This window comes from Mycetomoellerius zeteki, unplaced genomic scaffold (assembly GCF_001594055.1).
Source record: "Mycetomoellerius zeteki isolate Tzet28-1 unplaced genomic scaffold, Tzet1.0 scaffold105, whole genome shotgun sequence".
In the NCBI taxonomy this organism is placed as follows: domain Eukaryota; kingdom Metazoa; phylum Arthropoda; class Insecta; order Hymenoptera; family Formicidae; genus Mycetomoellerius; species Mycetomoellerius zeteki.
In genome coordinates, this window is record NW_017255965.1 from 1508455 (window position 1) to 1521390 (window position 12936).

The 12936-nt window shown below is 37.3% G+C and overlaps 1 protein-coding gene across 2 annotated transcripts in view; it reads left to right on the forward strand.

Annotated features, from left to right (window-relative positions):
- The window catches only part of LOC108721452 (lachesin), a 147856-nt gene that overhangs the window by 121519 nt on the left and 13401 nt on the right, over positions 1-12936 (forward strand). For both annotated transcript variants that reach the window (XM_018446005.1, XM_018446012.1), the window contains exons 4-6: positions 7136-7321; positions 7690-7879; positions 8991-9119. In XM_018446005.1, the coding sequence (XP_018301507.1) occupies positions 7136-7321; positions 7690-7879; positions 8991-9119 (505 nt within the window). The remainder of the gene's footprint in view (positions 1-7135; positions 7322-7689; positions 7880-8990; positions 9120-12936) is intronic.

A 12936-nucleotide genomic window follows, 5' to 3' on the forward strand; every position in this document is an offset into this window, starting at 1 on the left:
TTGAAAATAATGATATCCTGATTATTCATTTCATAAAATAGGTGAAGCTTCTTTTTTCTATATTCTTACATTATTAGTTGTAAAAAATAATTCAAAATTTTTAGGAAATTATTTATAATACAATAGAAAATATTGTCATATCCGTCTTTTCAATTTTATTTTTACATAAAAATGGAAAATCGTTGTTCTGTAACATGTGAGATATTTTTTTTAAATTAAAATAACGTCTATTGTCTAAAAAAAAAAAAAATTCTAACCGATAAAATTTTCTTATTAAAGCGCAAAGTGCACGTTTCGTTGATATTAATATTAAATCATCCTGTTTAGCCATCTCTGAAAATCTGAACAATTTCGATTATCATGATTTTAACAACGTATCTACCACTTTCGATCGTTTGCAAACTAAAAAAAAACACCAAAAAATACGATAATTGTGTAATTAATCGTAAAAGAAACATTTTGCCTGTATAATGCATCGTGCACAATGATAAAATCTGGGAGATATGTTCATGCATAATTTATCATCGCGATCGATCAGCAACCATTCATGTGCCATTAATTCAATTGATTAATTCGTAGCTCTTGATTTTGATCATTAACAGAATCGCTCCGTATCCATACGATTATCAGCCACACGAAGCAATTGATAAATAAATATCTATACTACAAATATTATGTTTTTGTCATCAGACTGATCTTTATTTGCATTCGAAGCTAACGTGTGTATTGATAAAACTATTGATAAAAAAATTTCGTTTCTTCTCATTCCCATAATTTTTCTTGCAAGACAAAAAGGCTCTTGAAGACGATTAGCGAATTTTGTGTCGAATTGAGTTTCATTCTTCCTCGACTTGAATAGAAACTGGCAGAACTATAACGTCCAAATTAACATTGAACGCGCAACGAGTACACTGCTTACTTGTATGCTCTAAGCGAATCTTACGGATCGACTAATGCGAGCTCGAAATCTACAGCGAAGATGTTGAGGCCTAGTATCCGGCTTTTCCGCTTGTTAGATTTAAGCTTCGATGCTTAATCGCACCCGCTGGGAAACCGAGGTAGTTCGGCGATTGGCCCTAGGCAACAGCATCTGCCTTTGCTTTAAACGACAATTAACGAATGCATCAGTGCATCATTTATCGCAAAAAATAGCTAAAATATTTGTACACAACAATCTTGTATAACTTACAAACTCAGATTTTGTTATAATATATTAACTGTTACGGTGATTTTGTTTAATAGCGTTTTTTTGGAGATATACAATTTTATATAATCTCTTATAAAATAGCTTACTTATTTTAATACGCAATACTTTATACATAAAAAAAGAGTAGATTCTGTTGCCTCATTGTACAAAACATATTTGGAAATCTGGAGACGAGAAGGTTCGAAGGATATTCAAAACAGGAATGATGGGCATGAAACAATGACAGATAAAATTAATAATTATAAGCGTTAGGCGTAATTATTTCCAGCTTCGAGTACATTCGTGCCAAACAAACACAGTATAATTTTCATTCAAACATCTTGTCATTTCAGAATATATCTCGATTCTTTATCCGACGTAACGACTCTTTCTCATTCGAGCGGACTACAATTACTTATTCGTCATTGCACCAATTTCCCAAAATCGACATCACGATAAACGTTCCGTGCCTTGCCCCTCCGATACGAAAACATTCAGGTCCACATTGGCTTGTCCACGAATGCACAATTTCTATTTGCACATGTGTCTGTTTACAATGCATAAAACGCACTTGAGATTTGAATGTTCGTGCGAAATGAAATATGGTGCAAGCTGCATTGGAGAAGGATTGAGATGCACATTGTTCGGACGTGTTATGCGCCCTGAGTAATTGCCGAATCCGAGGAACGAGACGTGCTGGATACGTATTGTTCTTAGCGTGTCACTGAATTCCTGTCTATATGCGAGAGGCATGCCAATGATGCATGAATATATGATAACGGAGAGTATACGAGGTTGCATGAGCATGTTTTTAACAGTAATCTAGAGAGATAAAGGAGATATGTAACTTAATATTAGAGTTTAGATCAGAAATGATAGGTCGGGTTTCAGCAGCAGCAATCAATTTTTGGCGATTCAGTTAGAGACTTAATGATATTTTTCTCTTTTCGTATGAGTTCTATTTCGATTGTATCAAGGTTATGTATAAATGTCTTCTATATATCATAGGACGTATTGTCAAATTAGTAAGTAGGAAAAATAAATCGAGAATAACAAGCGTAACCAAAGATTTAGAAATTATGTTTACACGAATAAATTTTGTAAACGTTCTCGTCGAATATTTAATGTTAAATGTGCGATTTTCTTCGTTCATTTACATCGATTGCGTAACTTCCGAGGCGAATAATCTCAAGCCGAATCCAGATCAAGTAGACGAGGTACAAACAAACGCCAATGAACAGTGTTCTCACTTTAGCGAGAGCAACATCACGAATGCTTATCGAAGCAAGTGGTCTATTCGCGCTTGTTTGCGCTTGTTTGCTTCATCTGGATCCAATTTACAGCGTATTCGATGCGCTCTTACACAAAATGCGAACAAGATCAATGCTTTTATTCGTATCACCCGGTACGTTCGTAGAGCGTACGCTAGAACGAGTAATCTCGTCCGAAACGTGCGTGTCACGTGGATCGGTTAATCGTTTGAATTCCGCGCACGCGGCTACGCGGATGAGTGCGTTTCGTTGTACCGTTGAGCGTGCCGTACCGTGCCATGCCGTACCATGCCGCGCCGCGACGCTCGGCGTTGTGCTCTGCCATAAAATCTAACATTTAACCCGCCGTTATCGTGTTCTTGGACCCTGCGCTCAAATTTCGCGCACATTCGCGATGAAACAGGCAATGAACATACAATAAACAATTACGTTTATAAATATATAGAACACGTTCTAAAATTATGACCGCCATGATAATACTTAATCATGAATTTCAGAGTAATTTAATTTAGAAAAATTTTCTTGGAAAAAATTTTGTTCTTTTCTATTTACTTTCTTTTTTATTTTAATTGTTAAATATTGCGTAGAAATAAAGCAAATTGTAAAAACAGATCTCAGATTGCAGCGTTCATATAAGGTTAACATTTTCAAATACTTTCTTCAAGTCGCTACAAATTATTTATTTAAAAATTTAATGTTGAATTTCAATATATTATAGTATTATATAATGTATATTACTTCACAGATTTGTCTAGAGATGCATATTTTTGAAATCTCAAGTATAAAGAAGAAGTTCTTTATTGTTAAATTATTTCAGAGAAATTTTCCTTTTCACGGCCTGAAGATACAAATCTTAATAAATATAACGATAGAGAAAAACGTCTCGAAAAAGTTATCGAAGGACGAGAACGGGCAAGAAAGGAGTGCGAAAAGAAAAAATCACACATACAAAGATAATTAATTACAAAATAATACTCTATTTCGATCCCCAACGGTAAAGTCATGATGTAGATATAGAAAGATTGAAGAAGATGTAGAAAGCAAGGAGATAACTCCAACTGAGTTGTCCAACAGTGAGCATCGGGATGGGAGGCAAGAAGGGAGCCGCGAAACTTTTAATTAGCGAATTTATCCATTTATATACTATACGCCGTTCAAAAAGGGAACAATCGTACTTTGTCGGTCGAAAGTCAAGAAAATAAGAACTCAAGAACGAGTCGCGCTATATAAGTGGGTGACGGCGTTGGAAAGCTACGAATAAAACGCGAAAGATGAGAAAGGATGAAGAGTTAGGTGAGCCATGGTGAGGGGTTCTGAAGAGGCGCGGAGGAGATGGCGGGAAATAAACGAGGTGTGGTAGACTGGACCGAGGCTCCCGATCCCACAATGCGCCACAATGGAGCGCCGACGATGGTTTTGCATATGAAAGAGGACCGTGAATGGAGGGAACGTGAAGCCAAAGGCCGGGGAAAGGGGTAGTAGGTGTACGTAACGCGATATTATATCGGACTAGGAAGGTTAACCCATCCCCTCGCCGTCGCTCTCTCATCCCCGAATCTCTTTATGTCTATCTATCCGTCTGTTCCGTTACCACCGTGGGTTCCTTCGCGGTTTCTTCTCCTTAAAGATCCACGAAGATCGGAGGACTAGAGGAGGAAGAGGGAGGAAAATCGTAAGCCGACAGTACCTACTCTGGGAGGAAACTGCATTAGATAAAGAGGACGTTTTTGCATTAAGATAGAGGCTCGTTTCCATACAAGGCACGACGTGCCCTTTAAGATCTCGGTCGTCTCTCTCCTCCCATCTTCCTCCCTACTTTAAATCCTTTGCTTCCTTCATTGTGCTGCAAATTCGTGACCCACTCATGCTCAAAAAGACATGTGCACGATGCTATGTGTCCTAAAGAGGGAAAGGGAAAAATGACGGTTTTCGTTTTGGTGTACAGGATTTTCCTTTTTGGGGACGCAGCAGGATCGCGAGATCGCTCGGTTTTCGAGTTTCAACTTTCGGATACGAAGCAACGTATTGTGCACGCCTTCGAGTTACCGTCGTAGTTGCTCGCACGATACTATCCGACTCGCGTTGCTATGGATACGTTCTTTCACTTCTGAGAACGATTTTCATATCGCATATTCATGAAAAATCTGTTACAAAGTTTTGCGAAGAGCTCCACGAAGAAATTATTTGCTGATCATTTTTATTTGACACTAACTGAAAAATAATTTCTTTTCAATTTCGTGCTATATTGATACTTCTAGATAATTTCTTTTCAGTTTCGTGTTATTTCATAGACATTAAATATAATATAAACATCACACACAATATAATATAAATTTTATAAGTTTCTAAATTTCATTTTTCATCCCCTATGTTTTATTCATTTCTAAAGCGTATTTTTGACATTTTAATTTCGAGAAGCTTGAAACACACGTACATTGTACCGCAAGAATGTTTTCAACTTTTCTCTTTTTTCCTTCCTTCTTCCATTTCAGTCCACAACAATTAATCATCAGGGAATGAATTGACGGCAATATGACATAAATGTTTGAGAGTCGCAAGCATCTGTCGGTCGCGGGGACTTTTTCGTTCCCCCCTTTAGGATACGAGAGGTGCTTTACCACCCCTCTTCCCCTCGGAACGTCGCAAGGCGCACCGAAAGGGAGAATGGGGTCGTGCTTATACTCCGGCATAATATATTATAAGTGGAGGCACTCACAAGGCCGTCACTACCAAACACTCGCACCCTCTCGCATCCCAACCGCCTTCGTAGTCGTCCTCTCTTCACCCTCCGCGTCCGTCCTCTATACACTCCGTTCGCGGGTTATCGATAAGAACCGCGGAACTCCTTTGTCGGTTGATAGATAGCCTTTCAGAGCGATGCGAGGTCAGATATTCGACATGGTACAGGTTCAATTTCATGCCAATAATATCTGTGCAGAGGGAGGCGAATAAGGCAGAGAGCAGGAGATGGGAGAAGGATGAATATTCGTGATACGCCACACTGCAGTTTCCTCTTTCAGAATAGCTTCGGCCAGAAAATGTGGAGCAGAATGACGATTAATACGTGTTAACCAGTCACAATTGCATTTTCACGCCCCTTTCTCCGCCCAACCTCTCTTCCCTCTTTTTTTTCATTGATTTTAATCCGTAAAAAATGGGTTTAATTAATGGCGTATATCAGCGGCTTGGAGCGAACTGCAATAACCGGTGAGAGTTCAATTTAGCGTTGATGATACGAAGGATCGCGAGCGAAAGCGCGGTAACCCACATTCGGAACAGTCACGATAGTTACTTCAGAAGTAATATAACTTGCGGAACATTCACGAGAGCGTGAAGAACTTGTAATAAATTATACCAATATGGCAAGATCACAGGCGAAATATGTGTGTTTGGTCGACATTTATTTCTATCCTATTTACTATTTTTATATCCAATATGAAGCTTACTCGGGTTTTTGATGTAAACATAATGTTACATCCTGTGAAAGTAAAACACCTGAACTTTCCTACTAAACCGTTATCTCTCGTGGCTACCTTTCTTTATTTTTCTAAAAAGTTACGGTTCTATGGGTTATCGTGTTCTTGCTCGCGGAATTCTTCATATTTACACAGTGGCAGACCGTCGCGGCGCGCAACGGTACAGTTTTCCAGTCGAGGGATGTGGCGGAGAAGCTGTAGTACAGACTTCGCCATAAAGAGAAGATTCTTTCGTAGAATATACCGGCTTTTGATGCCTGCCTTCGAGACGATGTATATACGAATATTTCATTCATTCGCGAATAGAAAGCGTCCCGTGTTTATATCTCTCTTTCTGCACAAAGTCTCGCAGACGTTATCGTAATCGAGTTCATATTTGAATCGCGACAGAAAGCTTATGATTGTACTTCCGAATATTTCAAGAGTAACTGACGTAGAGGGAAAACCGGGAAAAGCGATAGGAAAGTGCTTTAGGTTAGTAGGAAGTTGGATTCTTCTTCAACATCGGTAGACGGAGTAACTCTAGAACTTTATTTAGTAATTAACTCTTTCGGTATTTATGTTCGGCATATTAAGGCACATTAAACGTTTTTTGTACTTATTTTTACATTAACTCTTTAGGGGCAACTGAGTGCTGCAAATTTGCAACGTTCATTTTGAAATTAAATTTGAAATAAATTCGGGGTAAATTCGAGATCTGTGAAATAAGTTATATTTAAGAACTAAAGATGGAAATATATATATTATAGAACACTGAAATATTGTACTTCCGCTTATTAAAAAGATTATACGTTGATATGTGTATCAATATAGATATCAAATAGATTCTTCACTTATAAGAGTTAGAAGTCATTTTTGACAAAAGCAGTAAAAAAGTTGTCTTTTAATGACAAGGCAATGTCGTCTCTAAAGGATATTAAAAACTTTTATTTTAATTACATCAAAATAAAAAGAAATTTTTTGAAATTTTATTTTAATCTGACACATACCGAAAGAATTGATTAAAGTAGGTTATGAAAGCTATAAAAAAAAATGTGGCTTAACATTTTCACGAAATATGTCTCGGGGTAGATTCCGGTTAGATCCGCGACAACAAGAAATAGTTAATTAATGAGTTACGCACGACGATAAGATTAGGTAGGCTTTGGGAAGGCGGGGAAACGGTTCCGAATCGTCTCTAAGAAATGGGTTTGTGAGGCCAGGTGGCGTGGATTAAAGCAGACACCAAGGCGATCCTAGCGATTCATGAGCACGTGATCACGAACAACGCCCGTCTGTCGGTGACTCACAGCGACTACAACACGTGGACGTTGAACATTCGCAGTGCACGCCGGGAAGATCGCGGAATTTATATGTGCCAGGTCAACACGGATCCCATGAAGAGCCAGGTACGCAGTATTTCTCTACATGTAAAATGCGACTTTTACAAAAATAACTTATTTCTCGCGAAGAATAATTTCACATGCACGTGCGCGCGCACATCTTTTTTCAAAATTATATTACAAGTGCACAGAGATATGTAATAATTAATGATTATCACGGAATTATCAAACGAATAGAGCATTTCTGTAACGCGAAAATTACTTCAAGTTCACTGATTTATAATTGCGACTTCAGACTCGGAGTTCTCCGCTTTAATCCGGTTGGTGGTTTCGTTGTATATTTCGTAACACTCCATATTCTCTCTTCGCTGTATACGCTGTATACGCGTACACACACGCAGGTACGCTATAATTTATCTTCTCCGCATTCGCAGAGCGCGTTTTTGGAGGTGGTAATACCGCCAGACATCATCTCAGAGGAAACCTCGAACGACATGATGGTTCCCGAGGGAGGTGCCGCGAAGCTGGTGTGCAAAGCGCGTGGTTATCCCAAGCCTGACATCGTGTGGAAGCGAGAAGACGGCGCCGAAATCATTTCGCGTTCCGGTCCTGGCAAGACAAAAGGTAAAGATTCCTTAGTTTTATTTCGCGTCAGTCAATCGCTTACTTCTCCTTTGGGAGCGATATGGTGACGTAGTGCGATGCCAAAAGCTTTCCTCGGACGCGAATTTGTCGGCGCAATTAAAATTATTCCCACCAGAATAGTTTACGAGCGACGAAGATCAAAATTTAATTGGCAATTAGGTCATTAGCATATCCGGTACGTATAAATAATTAATTTGGAGAACTATGTTTCGTCTTTGATAAGCTATTTTAAATTCCAAAATCCTAGTCGATAATTAGGAGAAAACGTTGAAATATGTATTATTAACTGACTAATACATCTTCATTTACAAAATTAACTTGTATTCAACGCTATAGTTAATCCTTTATGAACTAGTGATCCCATTTGGAATTATCTTCTTTTGTTTTATAAACTGCTCGCTTGATTTGTGTGAAACTTAACCTTTGGGGTAATTTGATAATGCTTTATTCAAATCTGAGATCAAAAGTAAAAAATTTGAAGTAATAGATTCAAAATCTAATGTGAGTTTTAAAACATAATTTGATTATTATAAAACTCAGTTTTAGGGAATTTTTAATTGCAAAGTAACATCAAGTTTCAAGCTTTGTTTGGAACTCATCAGTGTTACGCAAACAGTTAGTATTGATTTCTAAACCGACTTTCAAACTCTAATTTTGAACACTGTGACACTAGATCTTTCTTCATTAAGATTACTATTCTTTTGAAATTCGATATTTTTAGGCTACATTCAAACTCGGCGACATTAAGAATCTCCTAAAACAGAGTTTCACAGTAATCAAATGGTTTCTTTGAAATCTTATATAATTTTAGAATTGTGAGGTCAGAATCGAATTCAATGACCCCGAAGATCTTTTATAAGTTACTTTGTTAGAAAACTCCGGTCCCCAAAAGGTTAAATAGTAACTGTCATATCCATAATTAATCATATCACAAATAGATTTAATGCGCGATAACGGCGAATTTCGACGTGGACGTTTACGCGTCTGTACTAGTTTAATCTGTTGAGTCGATCGGGTATTAATGCTGCACACTTTGATTACGTGTAACGAGCTAACTTCTGAGACCGCCCCCTGTGTTTGCATATTGCAGTACCCATTGCAGAGGGCGAAGTGCTGACTTTGTCGAAAGTAACGAGGGGCGAGATGGGCGCCTACCTATGCATCGCCAGCAATGGAGTGCCTCCGTCAGTCAGCAAACGAATGATGCTGCACGTGCATTGTAAGTACATATCTACTGTTTTAATACTTGGTTATCTTCACCACAAAAGATATTTTTTCTAATCACGAATACATGTTCCGATATTTGTTTTATCAATATTTTTGTGATATATGTTTTAAAATATATATCATTTAATTAATTTATTTATATTATCATATTCAAAGTAATATTTACACAGACTATTGTACACTGAGAAAAAAATATCTTAATTTCAAAGAAATATTTCTTTGCTTGTATTTAAACAAATTATTACTTTGGATCAATAAAAATTTCTTTGAAATTAAAATATCTTTTTTAGTTTAAAAAACATATTTTAATTTCAGAGAAATTTTCATTGATCCAAAGTAATAATTTGTTTGAATACGAGCAAAAAAATATTTCTTTGAAACTATCTCTATTCAGTAGATCTCTTGACCAATTTGAAGTCAATTTGTCGCGAAAATATTTACATAAAATGTCTTATATAATTGTCTCATTGTGAATAAAAGACGAATAACGTCGAAGCAAGACTTGCTAAAACTTTCAATTGTTATAATGCTGCTAAGTGAGAAATAACAGAAAGGCGAGATTGTGCAATTTCTCTGCGTAATCCATAAAACACAAAGAATACATCAAAATTTATAAAGTAAACATTGTGGATGCTTCGTTACAAACTGTAAAGCAAGATGCATAAAAATCTTTCGTGCGATTCGTACGGATTAAAATTTATAAATCCGTTTCTTTGTTCAACAAGTTACATGTATATTTCATAGAATATCAGCTTTCTACTAATCTTTAATTAATGACCATAATTTGCATAAATGGCTGGTATCATCTTACAGAATATTCTATTCATTAAAACGATCAAATATACATGAACATACGTGAATATAAAATATGTTGAATATTTAAAAGAAAATTATTTCTTACAATAACAATTTTATGTAATATTTTAACTTTATTTTCATTTCTACCTTAAGTTCAATTTCTACATTCATATATTTGTACAATTATAAACACTAGTAGAATAAAATAATCTACTTAATATTCTAAATTAATAATGATGAAATAAATTAAATATAAAACAAATAATATTCAAATTATTTACAAGAGACGAAATTTGTCTCGAAATTGTTTTGAGTCAAGATAATAATTAAAATTCTGAAATTTGATTCGTGATTTTATTAATACTAGCACTAATCATACTTTAATCGTCATATGCTCGCACGAAGAAAGTAGGACAAGCGTGTTCGCGAGGAAATGCGACAAAATTCGTTTTCTTATTGCTCGTATAGCCTCAGGGTTTTCTGTGCACCAAGGCGTTTCCTTGAGCAATCGTCCAGAAGGTGTAAAGTCCGCGAACTACCGGCAGTAGCCTTATCCACGCAAGACACACTTCTCGGTGTAAAACGAGAGAGGCGTCTCGGAGGGAATACAAGGCGCCGCAGCAACGACGAAGAAAAGCGTCGCTTGTACGACGAGATAGCCATCGTCGCCTTCCTTTGCATAATTTTACCGTAGCAAAGACGGGAGTGAGATCGAGGAGAGACCGCTTCTCCGTAAAAGCCGGAGACGGAGAATGACAAAGACCGCGGCTAGGAATGAAAGAGGAAAGAGAGAAAAAGACCGAAGGTAAAATACTGCTTAAATAACAGGCGCGTAATGCGCCTAGCGACGAGGGTGAAGGAGAGATTTCACAGGGTGAGATGGGGTGTCGGAAAGGGGCACGAGATAATAAAATTACACTCGGGACGACGGTACAACGCACCCACGTTCATACCCTCCCCTTCACCCCTTTCGAAGATTTAGCGAGAAGACGGTGTGCGCAATAAGGTTTCGTTCAAATTGCGTGAAGATGAGGGTGGATGAAGACGCGCGCAGAAATATACTATGTCGAAGAAATGTCGTAAATTCAATATAGATTTCATTAAGAAATTAAATCGATTATTTACCTCTCATAATATAAAAGATAAAGACAGCTTTTTCGATGAATCGAAGCAATTAGCTATAATATTTCAAAGAATAAAATCAAACGAAATAAGAATAAGTGTTTCGCAGCTTGTAACAAAACAAAATTTGAAAAGTTCCAAAGGACTTTATCGCGACAAAAACGCTAATAGAACAATAAAAAGTATATATAATTATATATATATATATATATATAACTAAGACACAACCATTTGTTGCAATTTGGTGAAACCGCAACGGTCATTAAGGGAAATAAAAAATGATAATAAAAATCAGGTAAATAAGATGAGAATATTTTACACGAGAAATCCGATAATTACAAGAAAAATTCCCATACATCAAGAGATTGTACACTCGTTAAAAAAGTGTAATAGTAAAAGAGAAATAAGAAGGAAGTTGCAGTTTCATCGTGGGAGAAGCGTGGTGTGACGATAGCAAGTTAAGCCGCGGTTACGACCGACCCGACCGTGTCTTAGAACCCGGTGGAGGAGAGGTAATTCCTCGGCGGAAATTGGACGTACCTATGTACGTAACTACGCTCTACTGCGGTGCACGATCTCGCACCTGGCCTCGGGCACCATGATAAGATCGTGCGATAATCGAGTTTCATTGAAATACGCTATAGACGAACCCGCGTCCGCGAAATTCGCGCGACCAGCGTGGGATATTGTGGATAGCAATGCGCGGGTTCTCGGTTGATTCGGAAATACGGAACTGTTCGTGGCAGACGGCCGATTGCTTTAAACGATCGCGTGATGCGAGTACAAAGTGCTGAACTTCCTTTGAAAACGCGGAAGAACATTCGAAATTGTTGGCGAACGCCGTTCGCGTGCAATTACGCGATTGCTACTTTGTCGTCGACAAACGTGCTAATTGTGAAGCTTGCTATATCAATCTAGATAGTACTTGATATTACTTTATATAATAATACTAATAATATCACTCATTCGCTACAACAACGATGTAACTCAAAAAGTTTTTTAGTCGATTACAGAAAAAAATGGAAATACAAAGAAAAAATATACTTTTATTCCTCTATAATTATTATATTTTAAGATTAATATGCCAAAATTTTAATCATTCAAAACATTTAAATTTATTTTCTGAAAGTCTTTGTTTTCTGAATGATGTGGTTATTATAGCAAATGAACGACATTTCTCATATCGTCTTGAACAATTTTATATATTTTCAGCGTTCTCGATAAAGTTTTGTGCTATAAAATAATATTAAAAGAATCGATGGTATATACAGATATATTGAACTTTACGAGACCATAAATCTCATTGCTGCAGCTACCATTTAACATCAGAAAAGACATTGGTAATCGTAAATATAGTTAGTACAATATTTCCAGACTTTTCCAAATAAAATTGTACTGGCGACTCACGTTCGTTCATCATCGGCATCCACGCGACGATAGAATGAAAGTTCCTTCTTAGTTAAGGACTCGGAAAAGAGAGACCAAGCCTTGATCTAATCATCGCAAGATGTGACAAGCTGAACTTTACTCAGAAACTTTAAACACCCCGCCGTCCGCTCCGGTTTTAACTTAGTCTCAACGTTTTAACTTCTCCGTTACATCTCTCGCGACTTCCTTCCTCCCCCGTTTGCGACTTTTCCACGGAACTCGGACGCGTAATTACGCGTTAGATAAATATGGTTGTACACGAAGGGTACAGAAGAAGGACTACTTGAAAAGCAACGCGACGAGCTGCATTGCAATGCGGGAGGTACACGAAACACCGCCGAGTCTCGACACGATCTTAACACTGCTTCTTAACAAAGAACTATTACACCGGAGTAGTATACGTGGTGCGAGCGTCATAGAAAAGGATCAAGTGTTATCTTATCACCACAGGACTATCGAAC